This window comes from Camelus ferus, chromosome 7 (assembly GCF_009834535.1).
Source record: "Camelus ferus isolate YT-003-E chromosome 7, BCGSAC_Cfer_1.0, whole genome shotgun sequence".
Taxonomy (NCBI): domain Eukaryota; kingdom Metazoa; phylum Chordata; class Mammalia; order Artiodactyla; family Camelidae; genus Camelus; species Camelus ferus.
In genome coordinates, this window is record NC_045702.1 from 20,067,245 (window position 1) to 20,089,904 (window position 22,660).

General features: G+C 36.7%; 1 protein-coding gene across 2 annotated transcripts in view; it reads right to left on the reverse strand.

Moving 5' to 3' along the window:
* Nucleotides 1–22,433, reverse strand: part of LOC116664849 — a 109,068-nt gene extending 86,635 nt beyond the window's left edge. The window contains exons 1-3 of one of the 2 annotated variants that reach the window (XR_004321334.1): nucleotides 21,024–22,433; nucleotides 19,584–19,698; nucleotides 7,083–7,182 (exon numbers count right to left, since the gene is read on the reverse strand). Coding sequence is in view for 1 of the 2 variants with exons in the window: in XM_032483574.1 (XP_032339465.1) it covers nucleotides 19,584–19,694; nucleotides 21,034–21,564 (642 nt within the window). In the remaining variant the exon portion in view is untranslated. Of the gene's footprint in view, nucleotides 1–7,019; nucleotides 7,183–19,583; nucleotides 19,699–21,023 lie in introns of those variants that run through there. The other variant, XM_032483574.1, reaches the window with a different exon arrangement.
* Nucleotides 22,434–22,660: the final 227 nt, after the last annotated feature.

Genomic DNA, 22,660 nt, shown 5'->3' on the forward strand with positions numbered 1-22,660 from the left:
ATATCATTAAACATCCAAATGAGGCTACTGAAAATTCCACTTACAAATATATAATGGATGCTTGTAACTAAGAATGGGCAGTAATGAGAAAGAATTCAACCAGATAGGTTCAGTTCTTATAAATTCCTATGAGGAAATTACAAAATAGTTTTCCTTTTCCTTTTAAGGGATTTAATGCCCAAGCGTGTCAGTTATTTTCATCAGAGATGTCTGCTCCTACACATAAGTCAATAATAAAACCTTTCTTGATCTGAGGATGAATATTTCAATTGCCTGAAAGTCTCAACTCATACTGTTATATTTTAGCTATTTTCATAAAGTCTCTTTAGTAAGATATTGATAATAAGGACTTTGATCTCTACGGAAGAAAGTCTATGAGTGAAGTTGTAGTTTTGTCTTTGCTATTCCTGAGGGTTTGAAATGACCTTCACCTTTCAATCAAGGCACAAAAACCCATTCTTCTAAATGTGAGTCGTTTAATTGGAGAAATCAAATATTAGATCAAAGATAAACTCACACTTGGCAGTTATTTTAAATATACATTGACTACTAAGCAATCCTAAGGCTTCAGGGACTAAGAGGAAAAATAATCTATTGAGATGGAAGACTCTATAAAGAGAAACTCACATACACAGAATTCTTCTGTGTAATCTACACAATGCGAACAGATAGCAGGAGGGTGCAAAATTATAAATTGATATAAATTCAAGAAACAAAACACATCCTGTAAACATTTTTATGTCAAACTCAAAGTCACTAAAATGAGAAATATAAAACATTTTAAAAATAAAATACTTTTTCATGATATAATTAATTTCTTATCTTCTTTTATTTTTAGACATACGCATTTCTATTTAATACTACAGTTTTAGAGAAACTTGCCTCTGGTATTTTAATCAAATATAGTTCTTTTCTCTGATATGACTCATATTTCCATTCATAGTGCCAGTTTCTTAACTTGTTCTATTTATTTCATGTGATATTCTTCAAATCAGGATCTTCAAAGAAATCTTCACATACATCAATTAAAATATATTTTCTAATTTATTTGGCCAGATCAAAACACAGCATTATTTTACATCTAATTTTAGATGAGGTTATTGTACACAGTTTTCAGAGGGACTTGTATGCTATTTAGTAAATATCGGAAGTCACTGAAAGTTTTACTGCAATGGGAATCAGTGAAGTTAGTATTTTATTTTTCCAGCTTTATTTAGTTTCATTGACATATAATATTTTTTAAGTTTAAGTTGTACAATGTGATGATTTGATAGATGTATATGTTGTGAAATGATTACCATGATAAAGTTAGTTAATACAACCATCATCTCACAAAAGTTCCCTTTTTTGGTGGTGAGAATATTTAAGATCTATTCTCTTAGTACTTCAAGTATAAAATACAGTATTGTTAACTATAGTCATCACTTTGTACATTAGATCTCCAGAACTTTAATTAATCTTATAATTGAAAGCTTGTACCCTTTTCCCCAACATTCCTCATTTCTTCCCTCTCCCAGTCCCTGGCAACTACCAATCTACTCTTTGTTTCTATGAGTTTGGCTTTTTTAGATTCTCCATGTAAGGGAGCTCTTACAGTATTTGTCCTTCTCTGTCTGACTTATTTCACTTAGTATAATGCCCCCGTCCGTGTTGTTGCAAATGGCAGGATTTTCCTTCCTATTCACGGCTTAATTATAAATCCATTACATATAAATCACATTTTCTTCATCTATTTCTTTATTCATCTGTCTATGTACACTTGGATTTCCACATCTTGGCTATTATGACTAATACTACTGTGAATATGTGTGCAGACATCTCTTACAGACAGTGATTTCATTTCCTTTGGATACATACCCAGATGTGAGATTGCTGGATCATATGGCAATTCTATTTTTAATTTTTTTGAAGACCCTCCACACTGTTTTCCTATTGTGGCTGAGCCAATTTACATTCCCAGTAACAGGGCATGCGGTTTCCTTTCCTTCACATCCTTGCTAATACTTGTTACTTCCTGTCTTTTTGATAAAACTCTCCTCATAGGTGTGAGGTGACACTTCATTGTGGTTTTGATTTGCATTTTCCAGATCATTAGTGATGCTGAGCACCTTTTCATGTACCCTACTGATGATTTGTATGTCTTCTTTGGAAAAAGGTCTTGTTCTTCTGCCCATTTTTTAAGTCAGATTTTTTTTTTTTTTTTTTTTTTTTTGCTACTGAGGTTGAGTTCTTAAACATTTTGGATATTAACCCCTTATCAGACACATGGTTTGCAAATATTTTCTCCCATTCTGTAAGCTGCCTTTTCATGTTGTTTATTTTGCTGTGCAGAAGCATTTTAGTTTGTTGTAGTCCCACTTGCTGATTTTTCTTTTTGCTGCTATACTTTTGGTTTCTTATCCAAAATATCATTGCCAAGACCAACATCAAGGAGATTTCCCGTTTTCTTCTAGGAGTTTTATAGCTTCAGGTCTTACATTTACATCATTTGTTGAAGACACCATCCTTTTCCCATTGAGTATTCTTGGCTTCCTTGTCATATATTAGTGTATATGTTTATTTCTGGGCTCTTGATTTTGTTCCATTGATTTATTTTTGCCGAAGTCTGTTTTTGTGCCAATGCATTGCTGTTTTAATTACTATAGCTTCATTACAGTGTTTGAAATCAGGCAGTAAATGCCTCTAACTTTGTTCTTTCTCAAGGTTGCTATGGCTATTCAGGGACTTTTGTGGTTACATATGGATTTTTGGATTATTTTTCTATTTCTGTGAAAAATGTCATTAAATCTTTTACAGATATTGCATTGAACCCATAGATAGTTTTGGGAAGTATGGAGATTTAAAATTTTTACTTTTTCTGATCCTAGGACATGGAATATCTTTCCATTTATTTGTATCTTCAATTTCTTTCAATGTCACAGTTTTCACTGTACAGATCTTTCACCTCCTTGTTTAAGTTTATTCCTAAGTATTTTATTCTTTTTCACGCTATTGTAAATGGGTTTTTTTCTATTTCTTTTTGAGATAGTTCATTGGCAGTATAGAAAGATGCAACTTATTTTTGTACATTGATTTTGTATCTTTCAACTTTACTGACTTTGTTTATTGCTTTTAACAGTTTTGGGGGGTAGTCTACAGGAGTTTTTACATGTAAGTTCCCATTATCTGCAAATAGAGACAATTTTCCTCTTCCTTTATAATTTAGATGCTTTTTATTTATTTTGCTTGACTAATTTCTCTGGCTAGGACTTCCTGTACTATGTTGAATAAAAGTGGCAAGAGTGGGCATCCTTGTTTTGTTTCTGACCTTTGGGAAAAAAAGAACTTCCAGCTTCTTATCCTTGAGTATGATGTTAGTTGTGGACTTGTCATTTATGACCTTTACCATGTAGGGGATGTTTCCTTTATATTCACTTTGCTGAGAGTACTTATCACAAATGGATGTGAAATTTTATCAAATTTTTTTTCTGTATCTATTGAGATGAACATACAATTTTTATCCTTAATTTTGTTAGTATGGTTCATCACATGGATTGTTGCAGAAAAAAAATTCCACTTGATCATGGTGTATAATCCTTTTATTGTATCGTTAAATTTAGTTTACTCACATTTTGTTGAGGATTTTTACAACTATGTTCATCAGAATTTTGGCTTGTAACTTTCTTTTCTTGTAGTGTCCTTATCTGGTTTTGGTATCAGGATAATACTGGCCTCATACAATGAATTTGAATGTATTCTGTCTTCTTTAATTTTTTGGGAGATTTTGAGAATTGTCATTAGTTCTTTAAATGATTGGTAGAATTCACCAGTGAAGCCATCTGGTCCTTGGATTTTTCTTCTTCAATTACTGATTGAGTCTTCTTACTAGCAATTGGTCTATTCAGATTTTCTATTTTTCATGATTCAGTCTTGGTAGGTTGATATTTCTATAAATGTAGCCATTTCTTTTAGTTTGTCCACTATGTTGGTGTAAACATTTTCATAGTAGTTTCTTATTATCCTTTATATTTTTATAGTATCAGTTGTAATGTCTCCTCTTTCATTTCTACTTTTATTTCACTGAATCCCATCTCTTTTTCTCTTGGTGAGCCTAGCTCAAGTTTTGTCTATTTTGTTTATGCTTTCAAAAAACCAGCTCTTCATTTTATTTATCTTTTCTATTGTTTTTACTCTCTCTTTCATTCATTTCTGCTCTGATTTTGTTATTATTTTTTTTTCTACTAATATTGGGCTTAGTTTATTCTCTTTTATTTGAGTTTTTTCTTCTCTTAACACAGGCATTTATTGATTTAAACTTCCCTACTAGAATTACTTCTGGTGCATCTTGTAAGGTTTGGTATATTGATTCCTTTTAGATCAGGGTTTTTGTACCTTATGCTCTGTCCCATTTTTAAGGTTTTATCCTGACATATCTTGACATTAAGGACATATCCAATGTCAAGGATTGGAAAGACTTTCTTTCTGCCTGTGGAATGGAAATTTACATCATATTGTGAGTTCCTTATTTATGCTATGGTTGATTCCTCAAGTCTGATTCTTGGTTAGTAAAAACCAAGCCTTATAAATCCCTGAAAAATATTTTCTTTCCCTCAAGTTTGATTTTCTAGGTCATTGTCTCTCTCTGAAATTAAAAGAATCCAATTAAAAACTTTGTGCTGTGATTTAATAAATCTATTGGTTTCTGCCCTTCCCTTTCCCCATATTAGCCTCACATCCTGGTTTTAATAATGGAGTACCACATGGGGGAGGAAAAAAATTCCAGTTATGAACAAGGAAAAATATATGCTTGTAATTCAAAACATTAGTCTATTATTAAAGAGTGTGTTATCTCTATTTACTTTTATTTTCGAATTGATGAAATATTTTTAATATATTTGACTATTTACATATACTTGCTTAAGTAACATGATACATTTCCAAAACAGTGTATCATGTAAATTTTCCTAGTTATTAAATATACATCAATTTTACTTACGGTGGAGAACGTCACTTCATGGATATTTTATTATTTAACTCATTTTCTATTTATTTCCTTTAGGTTGTATTTAACTTTTCAATGTAATTTTTATAAACAGTGATGCAACTCTTTGTATTCTTGATATACCCAGTTTTATATCATTAAAAGGTTAAGCTGTACCTAGTACATATTAGGACCTCAACTTATATGTGTTTAATAAATGAATAACTCTCACTTATCTGGTAAACTCTGTTGAGAATATTTAACTAAATGCTCAGTGAGATAGAGACAGATTGATTTAACAGGAGATATAGAGAGGGAAAAGGAATTATACTCTACTATATTGATTTGAATATAAAGAATATATTAATAACAACAATCTGGTAGTGGTACCAATAAATATGAAAATAATTTTTGGTCATATTTGCACATAAACCTTCATGAAAAGTGAAAATTCTTGAGCAGTGTAGTGAATATACGTGATTTGCCCATGCATGTCAGTATTAAAAGTGGAAGTAAATGGGAAGAGACCAAGTTGATCTTGAGAACAGCATGATTTACTGCAACTTGCAAATGCAAACTCAAGAGTGCTCTTCACATTGACATAGTTTATGTCAACCTGGATGATATAATTTTAAGGCCTTGGCCATACCCCTTTCATAGAAATCCTCCTTCAAGAGCTTATCACTGATGACTGACATTCCACCTTTGTCAGTTAACCCAATCCCTTTAGTTACTAAAACAACTCTTTCTTTTCGAAATACATATGCTCTTGAGAAATCATTAATGGCAAGACTTTTAAAATGGGAGACAGAAGTATGATGATAGTTAAGGAGAATACAGAAAAGAGTAGAAGAAAGGTCATATGTACTTGAGAATGAAGAACCTATGGCAATGCTGTGTGCTATCAGATTCAGCCACTTTAAGAGAACATGGGTCCTTGAGTTACTTCACTAAATGTGACCCTTGATGCTTACTGTAGTACTATTCTAAAGCATTTGGATTGCAAAAGAGATGTACATGCTGATCACCCACATGTCTATAGCCTCTGGTCCAACCTTTCTCCAAAACTCTGTACCTGCATTTTCACAGATTTTCAGAAGACCTCTGCTGGGAGGATGTGCAGGTATATCAAACTCAAATTTCCTTTATCAAACTTTGCATCTCAAATGTCCATTAGAATGCTTTTTACACAATACTTGCTTTATAAATAGTGCTTGAATAAATGAATGTAAAACTTCTGTTTAAATTAATCTACCTGTACCATAGGTTATTATTTAATGAAGTGTGGACCTGGTTAATCACAGATTTCAAATCTAGAAAAGATTCTATCCATTATCTAATTCAACGCATACTTTTCTTTTTGAGAAGAAATTGTGTGTTTGGAGGGAAAGTCAATTTCACCAGGTGGCAGAGGTGGGAATAGAATTCAGGTCTTTTTGACTCTAAATCACATATACTTTCAAGTCTTAATTCTACATAGTGGTTTGGATCATTCATAGCCTAATTACTTTCTGGTTTAATCCCTCCTTTATACCTAAAAGCATTTTTCAGTTTTACAGCTCATTTATATCAATATCAACTTAAGTTATTAATCCCTTTGCTGATTTTAGTTTCAATTAATAGCACAGAGTTTTATTTTTACACTATTTCCTTTTCAGAAAAAGCACAACTGAAATTAGTCAAAATGTCCCTTATTTAACATGATACAATTTTTGAATACTATGTAGTCAACAATTTCCCGAGGAAACATGCTCAGTTTCAATGGTACTGATTTAATCTCAAAGCACAGAAATCCCTGTCACTTTATAAAATATCTTGTGCAGTGGGAATCACTATTTAAAAAGGTCAAAAATCTTTAGGGTTTAGTGAATCAATACCATCTATTCAAGGATGAACCAGTGCTCACCTATTCATGACAGATGTACACATTTATAAAAGCAATAGATGTCCATAGGAGAGTGGGGACACATTTTAATTTCATGTAGAATTGAATACAAACCTGCCACACTTGAATAGACAAAGAGATAAAATGTCATCATCTAAGAATTTTGGAGAACAAGAAGATTGAAGCCAATTGCAAAAGAGGGATAAATGTTACAAAAGAAAATGAATTCAAACTCACTTCTGAATCTGTGATCACATCTTCTCTTGCAGCAATCTAAAGTTCTAAGCGTACGCAGGTGCTGGGCTTTGTAAATACCAAGGCAGGTCATTGGTGAACTCTGAAAAATATATGGATGACATAGACAATAAAGTTCAGATGTAAATGATTTACGATTAGTTCCTGTCTAACCCTTTGAACTTTATAAGAAACTTTAACTTTTAGCAGTTTGTCTCAAAAGGTTGTGTTGAAATTATTTCTGTTAAAAAATTAAGTATCAAACTTAATAGACAATATGTTGGGAGTTAAATTTTTTTTTAACTTTTGTCGTCTATTGTACACATTGACTGCTGTTTTAAAACTCTTTAAAAAGCCCTTGCTTTAATTCAAATGCTTATAAACACAGTAGTATTTCCCTCAGAGCTTAACTCATGTTTCCATTTCCCATCCCAAACCTTCATCCTATAGAATAATATCCAGAGGTCAATGTCAAAATTCAGGGGTAGGTATCCCTTTGTGTTTTAGAATTTTTGGTGCACTGTTTTCTCAGGTCATCTAATGTTTTCTGAATGTCTACTCCATGTACACGAATTACATTTTGATCGAAGGGCTTAGGCTGACTCTTAGGAAAAGAATGAACCTTCATCTGTGCTACACAGACAGAAAGTGGAGTTATCGGCTAAAATACAACTCAATGAATTACACTTTCATCATTTTAACGTCTAAATTTCTCCCAGCTTTTAGAATCATAGACCACATGGGTTGACATGACCTCTGTGATTTGCATCCTTTCTACAGTTTTCCAGGTTAGTTGTTGTCCAGCTTCTGCTGGGACATCTTTAGTGATGGGAAACTGAGGCGTTCTTAAACAGGTCTTCCCCTCTTCAAACACTCTGCATTTAAAAAATTTCTGCTTGTATTATTTTTTATCATTGACCAATTCGTTGTCTAATTGGGATTTTATTTAATCTTAGAGACACATCATAGGTCCTTTTTCTGCTCTGGGACTGAAAGAAGATACAACACAAAGAAAATTGTGGACTTACCTGGGGACTGGATAGATAGTCAACATTATATTGTATAAATAATGCTAAAGGAGGCCAACAGATTTGACCAAACAAAGCTTCCTCTCCCATTAAATACACATGCGGTTGAGACACCCATCATTTGAAATAAATATTGCTCTAGTCAAACCAAGGACACCCCTCAAAAGGACCAGGGAACCATCAGTGCTTCTTGGAGGGCATTCCACATTCCCTCTTAAACACAGTAACCACCACCTCTTTAGTGCCTGCTGGACAAGCTATGTGGATACCAACGGCTGCTCCCTCATCTTAGCCCAGGCAAACTCCCTTTGAGTCTTCTTTTCCCAGATATATCAGCTTCTTTGTTCTTGGGCAGGAAGAAGAGGGTAACGATGTACAAATATGCCTGAGTGTCACCCTACTTTTAGGACTAACTGCATCTTCAGGTACAGTTCATTGTGCCCATTCTCCTGGTCCCCCTCCTCCCTGGGACAGTAGAGAAGTGTACAGTTTTGGCTCAGCAGGAGCTGATCTGCAGGAGCTGGCCTGACACGTGGCAACCTCTGGAGTGCAGGGAGGGACAAGTGATTTGGTGGCATGGACTGCAGAGTGGTGAGGTTTCTATGCTCAGCAGGAATCCCCCAGGGCACAAGAAGGGCATGGGGATGGAGGTGCTCCAGAGCGAACTTGGGTGTGAGGCTCCTGCAGCACTTTTGCTGGCGGGCAGCCTTCGAGGGGTGCAGGTTTCTGCAAAAAGTTCATGCCAGGTGGAGGCTGCCAGGTGGTCCAGGCAGCACTCTGGGAGGCGTCTCTGGCAGAGCCCTGTAGGTCCTAGCGCCTACGCTGAGGACCCCAAGCTGCAGGCACCCCAGAAGAGGCACTGCACCCCCAACATCCTTGGAACACTGCTCACTCTAAAGGAGAAGTGTTCAAGAGGGTTCACCATTTACTACAGAGCAGGCATCAAAGGGTGCATTCCGAGCTGAGCCAGCGATTTGGTAACTGGTGAAGAAAATGAGACAGAAAGAGGCAAGTCGACCTCTGGCCTTGCCTGGCGATCTTGCCCAGAGTCAGGGGTATGGGCTGGAAGCCCTACCTCCGGTGAAAGTTCGAGGTCAGCACAATGAGGCCAGAATTGAACAAAGTGTGAACAAGACTGGAAGAAATTTGAAAGTTACACAGAGAACAGAATATGAGAAAATATGAGAGGCAGTTTGCTTTGTTTGAATACATCTTGGTGAGAAAACTATACATTTCTTTGATTTTTGAAACATCAACAAAAGAGCTTAATGATAGCATACATGTCCATTCTAATGATAATTCATCTACCTATGGCTTTAAATCTGACTTTGTGGATTAATCTGTGAGTCAAGTATAAGTAACAGTGTTGCTATGAGAGAGTAAGTTTCATGTTTAAAAATCAATTTATACAGGGAATACAGTCAGTTTTTAAGCTGGGAATGTCTTTAGTTATCAGTTAGATATACGATTGATGTGGTTCAAGTTTAAATCAAAGCTACAAGAATAACAATGTAATAAATATCAGGTTGTTATTCATTAAAATTTGATTTGGGAAAATATCATGCGTTGTTTTCCAGTGGTGCAGGTTCAAACAATAACATAATTATAATGATTGATGGGGGTATCATTAAAACTTCAGAATAACTTTTCTGCATGGAATAAAGGTTCCAAACTTCTCCATAAAATGTTGTTATTATTCTGAACGACTGCTTGCTGCCATTTTTAACAGTCTTTAGCTCAAAACAATAAGAAAAAGAAAACAATCTTTCAAGAAGTAATAAAACTATATGACAAGTAATAAATTAAAAAGTGCAGGATCCTAAGATGCCACATTACGGAGTACAAATATTCAAGTTTAAAGCCTTCAGAAACCTCACCATTGCAACAGCAAGAAAATAAACCAAAAAGAGGCACAAATTCAGAAAACTCATGAAACCAAATTTAATATAGACATTATGATACAGAGATTCTTAAACTGTATAAATGAATTGCACCATGGTAATGGGGACCATGATGTAGTGAAATTAAAAAAAAATTTGTTCCTACCTAGAATTTTGGAGTTTTGTTACTTTCTTTCTAGATACAATATTAGTCAATTTACCCACAACTGATGGCACATTTCAAAGGTATTTCTAATGTCTATGTTTCATACATTTAAGTTTTAATTACTAAAAATTGATTTATTATTTAAAAATTTTTTTACTTTGCAATTATTATAAATTCACAGGAAATTTCAAAGATAGTACAGAGCATTTTAGGTAACTTCATCCAGTTTCCCCCAATGGTTCCATCTTACATAATTATAATATATTATTAAAACCAGTAATTTAAAATTGGTACCCAGTGTGTATATCGTTTTATGTCATTTTATCACATATGTAGATTCATGTAAGCCCCAGTGCAATCAAAACATAAAACTATTCCATCACTACAAAGACTCCCTTCTTGTTATACCTTTGTAGTCACACCCATCTCCCTCCCTGACTACCCCAACCCTTGACAATTATGAATTGCTTCTTGTCTCTATAATTTCATTATTTTTGGAATGCCATACAAATGCAATCAAACAGTATATGACCTTTTGGGGGTGGACTTTGCACTCAGCATAATGTCCCTGAGATCCACCTGGGTTGTGTCTATCAATAGTTTGCTCATTTTTCTTGCTGAGTAGAGATTCACTTGTTTTCACAATGGCTTTTGGCTGATCCACATTTTGGTCCCAGACATGGTCTCTCTTGCTCTAATGAAGCATAGGAAAATTTACCTAGATTTATCACTAACACATCAGAGGCACACAGTAGCCAGCAGAAACAAAATACCAGGCAAAGTGGAGCTATATTTAAAAATCTTTCAGGCTTGTGAGGCTAAAGTACTTGGAAGATAAAAAGTCGTATGTAAGTATTTACAACCAATCTTGCTTTGAGATTTAGAATTCAGAAAGTATTAGAAAAGGTATTCTATAAGCATGAAGAACAGGATTAGATTAAGCTGTTTTTGATAACAAATAATAGTAAGAAGGATGTCATGTTTCCCTTAGAAATTACTTTTTGAAGAAAAACGCTCACTTATATGAATTGTATTCCTTACTATGACATATCTAAATATTTAGACTCTTCAAAAAAAACACTTCTTTTCAAAAGTAATATGAATATAGACATTGATAGATAAACCTTGAAACTCCTTCACAAGGTATAATTTATTGTTGAGACATCAGGAATGATTTCAAGATCTACTGCCTGCTGGGTGGGCGCTGGGAGTGGGGCAGGAGGGTGGCAGCCCCGTCCTGTGAGATGTAAACTTGCTGAACTTAAAGTTCGGAGGTAGCACACACGTCACGCTAGCTGGTTGTGGTTAGCTAGGCTGCCTCTATCTGACCAGACAAAGCATGCTGAAGACACAGTGAACATTCACACGTAAATACTTTTGACAACTATTCTGGCCCCAACTAGTTTTCCAAATGCCAAACTTTTACACAGTGATGTAATTAATTGATTAATGTGGAACTAAAGACATTGCTTATTTATACAGCATTTCTCAATATATGTTTACAGCACCACGCCAAAGTGGAACACAGTAAAAGAACTTCTAAAGAGTGCAAAAATAATACAGCTTCCCCTACCACAGCAGAATACTAAAGATTTGGTTTTTTTTAGTGGGTAAAACAGTGGGTTTTTGAAATGGGGGACACCAGCTGCTATTGAAAATGGAAATCCCATACTGATCACAATTCGATTAAGTAAATGTGGGCACGTATGACGCTAATAATCTCTAGTCCTGCTCTCTTACTTGGCTCCTAGAATTAACAGCAAGTCTTTTACCCTTAGAACAGGAGAATAGATGAATCTTCTCTGGAGAATCTGACTAATCCAAGAGGAAAGCTTTAAATGTACCAACATCACTGGTTCTCCAATTAAATGAGTCTGTCACCTCACTCTACAGTAAAGTTAATGTTTGAGAGGCTTAACTCACATACTCAATGAGTCAACTCTTAACTTCTTACTCTTAAATATGGATAACTGAGAGTTGCCAGATAATTGAGGAAAGCTTCTTACATAAGAAAAATTCGAGACTAAACAAATGAAGGGAAAAAAGAAACTTGGAGGAAACCAATTATACAGAAAGGAGATGATTAAAACACGCCATTATGAACATCCTTAAAGAGCTCATGCGGCTATTACCAATCATGAAACAAGAACATAGGCAGTTAAAATGGTCATGCAGGAAACAGAGTTTCTCAAAATTAAAAATATGATAGAAGAAAGGAATAGAAACACAGAAGTGTTGAAAATAAAATTCAATAAATTTCCCAGGAAGCAGAACTAAGAAAAAGAAATGGGAAAACAGAAGAATAAACAAGAGGACTAGCACAGCAGACACATTACCCGAATAACAGACGCTTCAGAAAGAGACAAAGAAGGAAGTGTAGGGAAAGAGGAATTATCAAGGCAATAATTTAAATGACTTTTTTCAGGATTGGTGCACATTAACTGTCAAGAAAATAGGCCTAGAAAAATGGGTGAAATGTGGCTCCCACCAAGGTGAATCATTAAGACATACTGTAACACTGGAAGCAAAGAACTTATTCTAAATCCTTTTTGAATTGCACTGTCCAGTATCACTGCCCACACATGGCTATTGAATACTTGACATGTAGCTACTTCAAACTGACATACACTATCAATGCACGTTTTGCAGATTTAAAAAAACTTGGATTAAAAAAAAACATTGTAAAGTACATTATGTTTTATGTTATTATTTATTAAAATGGTAATATTCTGGATATATTTGATTAAATAAAATATTAAATTTCACCTATTTTAAAAAATGTTTTAAATGGGGCTATTGAACCTTTAAAATTATATGTGTGGCTAACATTTATGGGTCACAGAAATTCCTGTTGAGCAATGAGTCCTAGAAAAATTAAAAATAAAAATCACAAACAAAGGATCAGGAATCTTATGAATTTTCTATGACCTTGGAAGCTAGAAAGCAAAATTCTGAAAGACATAATTTGTCTGAGTATAGAATTATAGATTAGAAATCATCAAGTGAGTATGAAAAAAGTAAAGACATTCTTAGAGGTGTAAGTTCTCAAAAATTTACTTTGAATGAATCCTATCTTGGAAGATATGGTAAAATATTATCATCTACCAAAATAAGGAACACTAACAAGAAACTAGAATATAAAAAGACCCAATCAGAAATGAAGAATTCAAAAGCTGAGACAAACACACTAGAAGGAATGAATAGCCGACTAAGTCATACAGAAGAACGCATAAGTGATCTTGGAGATAGAATAATGGAAATCAACCAGTCAGAACAGCAAAGATGCTCACCGTTGCCAATTACCAGAGAAAAGCAAATCCAAACAATGGAATATCACTTCATACCTGTTAGAATGGTACCATCAAAATGTCTACAAATAATAAATGGTTAGGAGAACAGGGAATATTTGTACACTGTTGGTGGGAATGTGAATTGGTACAGCCACTATGGAAAACTGTATGGAGGTTGCTCAAACTTAAAACAGAGCTACCATTAACCTAGCAATTCCATTCCTGGGTATGTACCTGGAATAGTTGAAAACACTAATTGGAAAAGATACTTGCACCCCAATGTTCATAGCAGCACTAGTTATAACAGACAAGAAATGAAAGCAACCCAAGTGTCCATCAAGAGACAAGTCAATAAAGAAGACTTGGTATGTATGTATGTGTGTACACACACACACACACACACACACACACACACACACACACACAGGAATATTACTCAGCCATAAAAAGAATCAAACTTTTCCATCAGAAGCAACGCGGATGAAACTAGAGTATACTAAACTTAGTGAAATAAGTCAGAAAGAGAAAGACATATACTGTATGATATCACTTACATGCAAAATCTAAAATATAATACAAACAAAAGTATATATCAAAACAGAAACAGACTCACAGATACAGAAAACAAACTAGTGCTTACCAGTGGGGAGAGGGAGGTGGAGGGGCACATTAGGAGTAATGGGATTAAGAGAGATAAATTACTACATACAATATAGATTAACAACAAGGATATAATAGATAGCAGAGCAAATTACAGCCATTATTTTGTAATAATGATTAATGGAGTATAAAATGCAGAAATACTGAATCATTATGCTCTACACCTAATACTTACATAATATTACAAATTAACTGTACTTCAGTAAAAAAGAAAGAACAAGGTGGTCAGAGTGATGTTGCTAGATGGATGAGGGGAAGCTGAATGGTGGAGGGCAAATCTGTAGATGTCACCACAGTATAGCAGAAAGGCTACTAACTCAGAAGTCCTGGGTTTGGGCCTTTCAGTTATATCTCATCTAGCTTTGTCTTGAGCTAATAAACTCACTTCTCTGGGCCTCAGATTACTTACTTATAAGAAAGGAGATCAGACTGTTACAATTTCAACTGGCCTCAAATCCATAGGCATCTTTATAGCACTTTGTAAAAAAGTTTAGTTACTAGAAGGGGGACCCAGGCACATAAAGATAGTGGTACATGATCCCCTGGAGAAGATGAAGGATCAGATTCTCCTATTTGTACCCCTTGATGTACATCACTGTATCAGCCTCTGTTCATCAGGCAAGTAGAAGATGGTCTTAGACAACTGTCAAATATTACCCTTCCATGTAGACCTTTCTAATGGTTGTTTTTTTTTTTTTAAATCTGTTATGGAATATTTCAGCCATAGAAACAGTATAAAGAATAATGTATAAAGAATAATGTAGCAACTATGCATCCAATATCAAACTTAACAGACAAGACATTGCAAACAACAACAACAAAAGAAATAATTGAATGTGGCTGCTTATGGAGAGAAGGAAATGGGGCAAAGGAATTGATCAGAGAAATGACTAGTTCATGTAACCACATTATGAAAATATTTAAAATGTAGGCATATATAATCTTAATAAAGAAAAACATAACTAAACAACAAAAAAGTAGACCTGGGGTCATCTGAAGAATAGCCACATCCAAAGTCTGCATGTAGTTCTAATGACCCATAAGCTTGAGGAGGCCCAAACAGTGGCACGCTGTTTCAGACAGACTATATAATAAATTAATGAGTCTACAACTTCGGTGGAGGGAAGCAATGAGCTGCCCTTTTAAAACTTGTGATAGGCTATCCTTTGCATCTAGGCAGCTGGAACCATGCCAATATTGTGGATAAAAGCAATGACCAGTCAACCATCAAGCCCAGAAAGCAGAGAACTCCTGGATCAGTTCTTGTGTTAGGTACCCAGGTGCTTTTTCTTTTTTTAGGTTTTTAAATAAAATTTTATAAAATTAGAGAGCATTGCAGAGACTTAAAAAGCAACTTGCATCTATAAAATTGAAAAAATACACATTTGTCTCAGTCAAGGAGGAAAAAATGAATGTATTGTAAAACCTTCTCTCTTTGTAATGTGACAATTTCTTGCTAAATCATAAGTTCCAATATCCTTTATAGTTAATTATTTAGGAAATAGGATTTTCCCCAGTAATTAATTTGTGGACTCTCTTAAATAAATCAGTTACTGTGAATATAAGTTCTTTCAGAGCATTAGAAAACATTTTAACAAATTTTGTTTTTGGAGGGGAAAAAAATCCAGTAAGTACGTTAGAAGCATTAGGCCAAAGGTGTAGATTGAATCTATGTCACTCTGCATCCCCAGCTATGCCCTGCCAGTTACTTCAGGGGGAATGAAGTACAAGAATATAAACAGATCAGCACAAATATATCAGTACCCTTCATGGATTGCAGGTATGTCCCTGCAGAAATGAGAACAACTTCGAGGTCATTGTTATGGTCTTGAACGACTGATTTTGTTAATGTAGCAAAATCCATGCTTATGTATAAACTATTGTTCATAGGAACCAGCCCACTGAAATTTTTGAAAAGCTACTTTTTTTGCATTCTATTAAAGCTTAAATTTGTTTACATGTACAGTCAATATTTTAGTGCATTGAGGGCTTTTTAAAAAAAAATAAGATTTATTCATTACATTACAAACTGTTTAAAAAAACAAAAGGATCACTATTAACACTTGGGGCTGGTAATCTTCTCCAGGGGTTCCTTCTTAAGAGGCAACACAATGCTTACTGATTCTTATCACCCCGCTATGAGCCCCTCATCCATGGTATGTTTCCTAAATATTCCGTAAATTTTCTACAGAGGGAACTCTGCCTCTGTTACTCCTTGTTGGAAATAATGGTGAAATTAGAATCAAGCTGGCTTGTTGTGGATTCTGGCCAAAATATATACCCTCTTTGGATTTTTAATAAACTGAAAAGCCACAGGTTGGAAAATACGTTTTCAAATCATGTATTTAGCAAATCACTCATGTTAAGAATGTATTAAGAACTCTTCCAACTCGGTAATAAGACAAAAACCCCAATTAAAATGTGCAAACAATTTGAACAGACACTTCATTCAAGAAGATGCACAAATGGCCAAGCAGCACCAGGAAAGATGTTCCATGCCATTGGCCATGATGGAAATTCAAGTCAAGCCCATGATAAAACACAACTGCACAGCAGGTCCCACAGGGGAGACAAAGAGTGGGACATGAGATGAATAATAACCTGGTTATTCATCTAGGTCCTGGTAGATGGGGTTGCCTTTCATAAATTCTCTTCTCCCCGGAAGACTATCCTGTCCTCCTTTAGAGCAAACATCTGCACTCAGCTGAGATCTCGGCATTTTTCTAGAGAGAGCCACCAAGCGGGGCCTGATGTGACATGTTTCTCTCCTCTCCTCTCTTTAGGGTCTGATATATTTTCCATCCTGTGATTGTCTAATATAATTCCAAGTAAAACTAAGACACCCGTGTGCAAGAATTTGGATACAGTTTTCATTAGAAGCTTGACGGCCTTAACTCTCCTAATGAGTGAAAAGAGTCAGCGGACTCCGACACACGGACGACTCCTGGGTGACTCTTCTGAGAAGGAAACTGGCACAACCCAGAAAATCCATTGCTCTTACAAGTGTAACTAGAATTTGTCTCTGGTGCCTCTACTGGGTTCCTAATCACAAGTAACCACCAGTAGGTTCACTCTCGCCTGGTGTCCTCAGGTTTCAGGCCAGGGGCAATGAATCGAGGATCTTGTCTGCGCTCTGAATTGGCAGAACCCCCAGGCTATTGTTCTGTGTGTGCAATATGAGCAGAGCTAAGTGTCAAGACGTGCCTCTTTCTGCATAAGGCTTGGATGGCCAGATGGAAAGCCTACTGGAAAGAACTTAAATCTTTTAAGAGTTAACACATAGGTTAAACTGGGTGTCTTAAAGTGTGTTTGTTTAACATTCATTATTATGAGATGTGAAGTCTAGGAAATCTGTTTGGAAAAGCCAGAGAAGTAAACATAAGGAGAACTCTTGTAGTAAAACCTTCCCCTTCCCTTATTTTATTTTATTTTTTATAATTTAGATTCATTATGCAATTTACACGAGAGTGGACCAAGGTTCTCACCAAATATTATGAAGCAGTATAGAAAAGAATGAGAGAAGGGGAGCAATTGGGAAAATAAATTCTAAAAATGTGTGAGAACAAAACGTTAAGAGAAGAAAAGTTAAATGAGATTATGATATTAACTCATATTCCCATAAACACAGCAGAGTTAAGAATAAGAAAGTTCAACATTAAAGGTCAACTCTGAAGTTTCAGACAAAAGAGGTTCAATTTAAAATGAGAGCTAAAACCGAATCCTGAAAACATTAGTATAGAAGCAGTAAAAGGTTTAAGCAAAATGATAGAAAGTAATGAGATGGAAACCTTAAACTGTTCTTCAAGATGGAATTGAGGATAAGGAAGAATTAGAGCTAAAAAAATGCGAAAGTGGAAAAACAAAAAGTTAAAAGGAGAAAAAAAAAAAGATTGTGAGAATATTTTAAATGAAGTAGAAAAAAAAATCACTTGGGCATAACATCACCAGAATTATTCTTCAAAATGGGGTAATTCCACGAGGATTTGTCAAATGGCCAACCTTAAAAAAATTTCAGAGTGCAGTAACAGAAGGATGATTTGCTCACAGATGCTGTGAGCCACTGGGCTGTGAATGTGAGGTCACAGATGTCATGGCCCCGACTCCATCTGTGCAGACTGGGCAGTGGGATCCAAGCAGAGCCACAAAGCGGGCAGAGGGGACACCCTGGAGTCTTCTGGGAAAGACTGACTTTGTGGTAACTGTTGATTGATTTTATACTCTGTGGCCATTAAATACTAATTTTAATGCAAATATATATTCTATTTTTTATAGTCTACATATGCATTCCATTTCTTAGTTCGTACCATGGAAAGAAAAATAGAGGTAACATCTAGGACATGCCTAGAATGTGCTTGGCTCGCTCGTGTCTCGTTTCCTATGACTGCGCCCCTTTGGAGCTGATCCCTAAACTCCAGAGGTGTCGGTAAAGCAGAAGTCAATTCCAGACATTGTGGGTTAAGAGTTTGCAACTGGACAAGCTGAGAGCTGGAAGATGAGGGAGATTATCAGAAAGCCACAGTCAGGCAGAGGCGCAGGCTGTCTAAGAGGCGGAAAGAGAGAAAAGCAAAGAAAGAGATGAAGAGAGAAGGAGAGAGAAACCAATAAAGTCCTGCAAATAGAACTGGGCCAAGACTTTCCAAGCAAGTTCCCTGGATGCCTCTGACATCTACACTCGGAGATATTTGTGGAAGGAGAAAGCGCAGAGGCCCTGCGGCAGTTACATGTCTTGGCTTTCTTATGCTGTGTTTTGTTCTTAAAGGCCTCCGGCCCTTGGCATCAGTTATTTATAAAGATCAGGGCTGAGATTTGATGGGAAGGTGGGTGAGAGGGAGGGAGGGAAGTGGCCCTGGTTTCCCAATGCAGGTGAACAAGCACATGGTTGCACTTTCCGGCGGCGCTACCAGGGAATGAGGATTTTTTCAGTTCGTTTGCAGAATTTGTTGCAGAGGAGTGAGCAAACCCACAAATCTGTGGTGTGCATGTAGAAATCAAAATCGCGCCAATCACTAACATTTTTTTTTCTTTCCTGAAAGCAGTGAACAAGGAGAAAAACCCCATAACTACAGCATTTGGACAGTTCTGTGTAATAAGCAATTAGCAGAAGGCATACACATATCAGAATTCTTTCAGCAAGGCTGTTCTGTAGAAAGTCTGAAATAAGAGAACTTACATTTTCTCAAAGAACCTGACACAACTGTGAAATCCATGCAGCTGCTGCTTGGCAGCTCTGACCTTTCCTTTTTTTAAGCTTCTTGGTCCCCTTGGGGATATTCCATCCTCCTCCACGCTGCATCATGGTACCCAGTGCCCTCAAGATCTTAGTCCTTAGTAGCCTGCCCTCCCCCAAACAGAGAATTCACTTTCAGCCATCATTTTTCTCTTTGTACGAAGGAGTTAGAAATGACCAACTCAACTCTGTATTTTAAGACACGGGCTTTTGTAAATAAAATATTTGCTTCTGTTAAAGAGCTTTCACTCACCTATGAGCGGTTGAGCAGAGGGAATTTCAGGAAACTGAGGGCATTTCCATCACACCTAAAACCACACCTCAAAGAGCTTATTTTGTCCATGATGACGGCCCGTAATGAGAACTGTCTGAAAATTAAACAAACAAGAAAAATCAGAAGGTTATTACATAAATAAATATAAGGTATAATATATACAGTATATATACTCTATGTGTGTATACATATGCAGGTAGATGTATGTATACATATGTAAACATGGATGTGTCATGTATGTGTGGGCAGGTATATGTACGCAGATACATACATACAATGGCAAGCTGGTATTCTAGGTGGTTTGCACAGAGGATTAAATTGAACAAGTTAGTTTCTCGGGGTCCTAGACATCTATCATGGTGATCTGCGGAGGCAAGAAGCTTAGCTGAAGAATTGTCTGACTTCCATTTGGCACCAGTTTTTGAGTGGTATGTTCAATGCCAACAAACACACTCCTCTGAATGAAACCGCTGAATGTATTCTCAAGTTTGAAATGCGTCTTAGGTGTCATAACAGCAAAATGGGGCTTCGAGGGAGGCACTCATGAAGCACTTAATGCTTAGGAAACAGATTTCGAGTCCTTGCTGTCCCACACGAGAAACATTGGACTCCTGCATCTCATTCTTCATCACAGCCCTGCCAACAGCTTCCCAAATCTCCTCCCCTGCCCAGGGTGCCTGAGAGATGCCGCCAGCCCCCTCCTGCCTGCTCTGCTTTGGGACATCAGAGGGTTGTAAGGCTCAGAGTGAGGCTGAGCTAAGAAAGAGCAACGACAGCAGTGCTTACAGGTCAGGACAAGTGGTCTAGCGTGCCTGTGAAAATACATTAACAAAATATTCAATTTGCAAGTAAAAACATGAAGGAAATGGAATTAAGAGAATTTTATCGTAAGCACGTATCTTTGTTATGCGGGAGTTCCCATTAAGTATCTCTTCCTGGGGACTTACTTGCTCAGTTATGCTCCCCGGCATCACCCCATGCACATGTTAACTCGGCTGCTTATTGTATCGATAAATCAGTGAATCAGGTTTTTATTTAAGGCGTATTACAGGGCCAGTGCTGTGCTGGGGACTGTGGAGGCATTTTAGAAAGTCAAATGATCCATTTTCTTGCTAAGGAAATTACAAGCCTGCTGGGGGGAAGACAGAGCCATTACCTCATGTTAGATCTTATTTTGCCGGTTGACCTTTGGGGACACTGTGACAGTTGAGTGGCTCGTGACTGTTTATTCACATTACTGTTCCCTGCCCTAAGAGGGATGGGACAAGGCTGGGGACAGAGTATACAGTTGCCCTCTGTATCTGCCGTTTCCGTGTCTTTGGATTCAACCAAATGCAGATCCAAAATATCTGAGGGGGAAGGAGGCCAAGATGGCGGAGTCGGAGGACGCACGTAGCTCACCCTCTCCCACAGACACACCAAGACTCACGTCTGCGGACCCACTCAGCCAACCAGAGCACCTGCGGGGCTCCCACGGAACACTGTCCTCTTCAAAAGACAAAGATGCCAAAACTCTGTCCGAATCAGACAGAATCCTTCCGCCCTGCTGCCTCGCAAAGTTCCTGCCGCCAGAACAAACAAGGAGCTGAGTTTGGACACAGAGCAAGGGCGGGACTGTTCTGCAGTCTTCCTGGCTCCCGCCTGCGGAGCGCCGACCAGGGGTGGAGCGCGAGGCGGTGCGGAGCTGCGGAGCGCCCGGCGCCGGGAGACGGCGGGTGACCCCGCCCCCGAGACGGAGCGCGCAGCTGCAGGGAGCCGGAGAGCGACCTGCCCCCGGGAGAGGGCGGGTGCCCCCCGCCCCGCCCCTCCCGCCCCTTTCCGGCAGGAACGCTGTGCTGGGAGGGGGCGCGATCTGCTTGCCGACAGGCACTGGGAGCAGCACAGACGGGCACGCCAACGGAGGGCCTCGGGGAAACAAGCGGAGCTCTTGAAACAGGGGGAAGACAGAAAGACTTCTCATTAAGAAAACACAGTCTCCAGGAGAACACCCCCTCCCCTTTTTAGTTCTTTACTTTTTTTATCTGTTTTTGCCTGTTGTATTCTCTGTTACCTTTTTGATTTTTGCTTTTTAAACAGTTGTGTCCTCCCAGTTTTGGTCCCTTTTGAATTTTGCTTTTAAAATGATATGGTTGTTATTTTGAAAGATCCACGTCGTCTCATTTATCTCTTAGTTTTGATCGCCTGCTGTTGATTGTACACAGGTTTGAAATGTGTTTTTGTCCTATTTTGGAGCTTTTGAGGAGACGTCTCAACCCGATTGCAGTTCTGCTTCAATTTACTCTTAAGTGGTTCATTGTGCGCTGTTTTCAGGCCTTATTTTTTTTTCTCCCCTTTTTCGGAATTCTCTCTTTATCATATCTTTTTTTTCTGTCTCTCCTATTTTTTATTACCTTTTTGATTTCTAATTTCTGGAAGGTTGTGTATGCTTCTACTTTTGGTTCCTTTTTGAATTTTTCTTTCTAGACAATTGTGTGTGCTTCTAGTTTTGTTTCCTTTTGGGTATTTCTCTTAAAGTAGTTATATTATTGTTTTTTAAAGACAATCCACTTGATTGCATTTTCACTTCTTTTGGGTTTGATCTGCTGTTGATTATAAATGGGTTTCAGGTGTCATTTTTGGATCTTTTTTCCTTTTAGTTTTTTTGAGGGTTTTTAAAAAGATCTCAATTCGAATGCTAGTCTAATTCAAATTGCTCTTCTATATTTGACTATACACTATTTTCAGGCCTTTTTTTCCCCTCCCTTCTCTTAAAATATCTCTTTATTTTATCTTTTTTTTATCTGTTCTATTTTCTATTACCTTCTTAATTTCTACTTTCTAAACAATTGTATATGCTTCTAGTTTTAATTCCACTTTAAATTTCTCTGTTAAAGTAGTTATATTATTATTATTTTCTTAAAAACAAAATCCACCTATTTCATTTTCATTTCTTTTGGTTTTGATCTCCTGTTATAGATTATAAATAGGTTTCAAATATCGTTCTTGGATCTTTTTTCTTTTTTTTTTTTTTAAGGGATTTTAGGGAAAAAAAAGACGTCTCAACTCGAAAGCTAGTC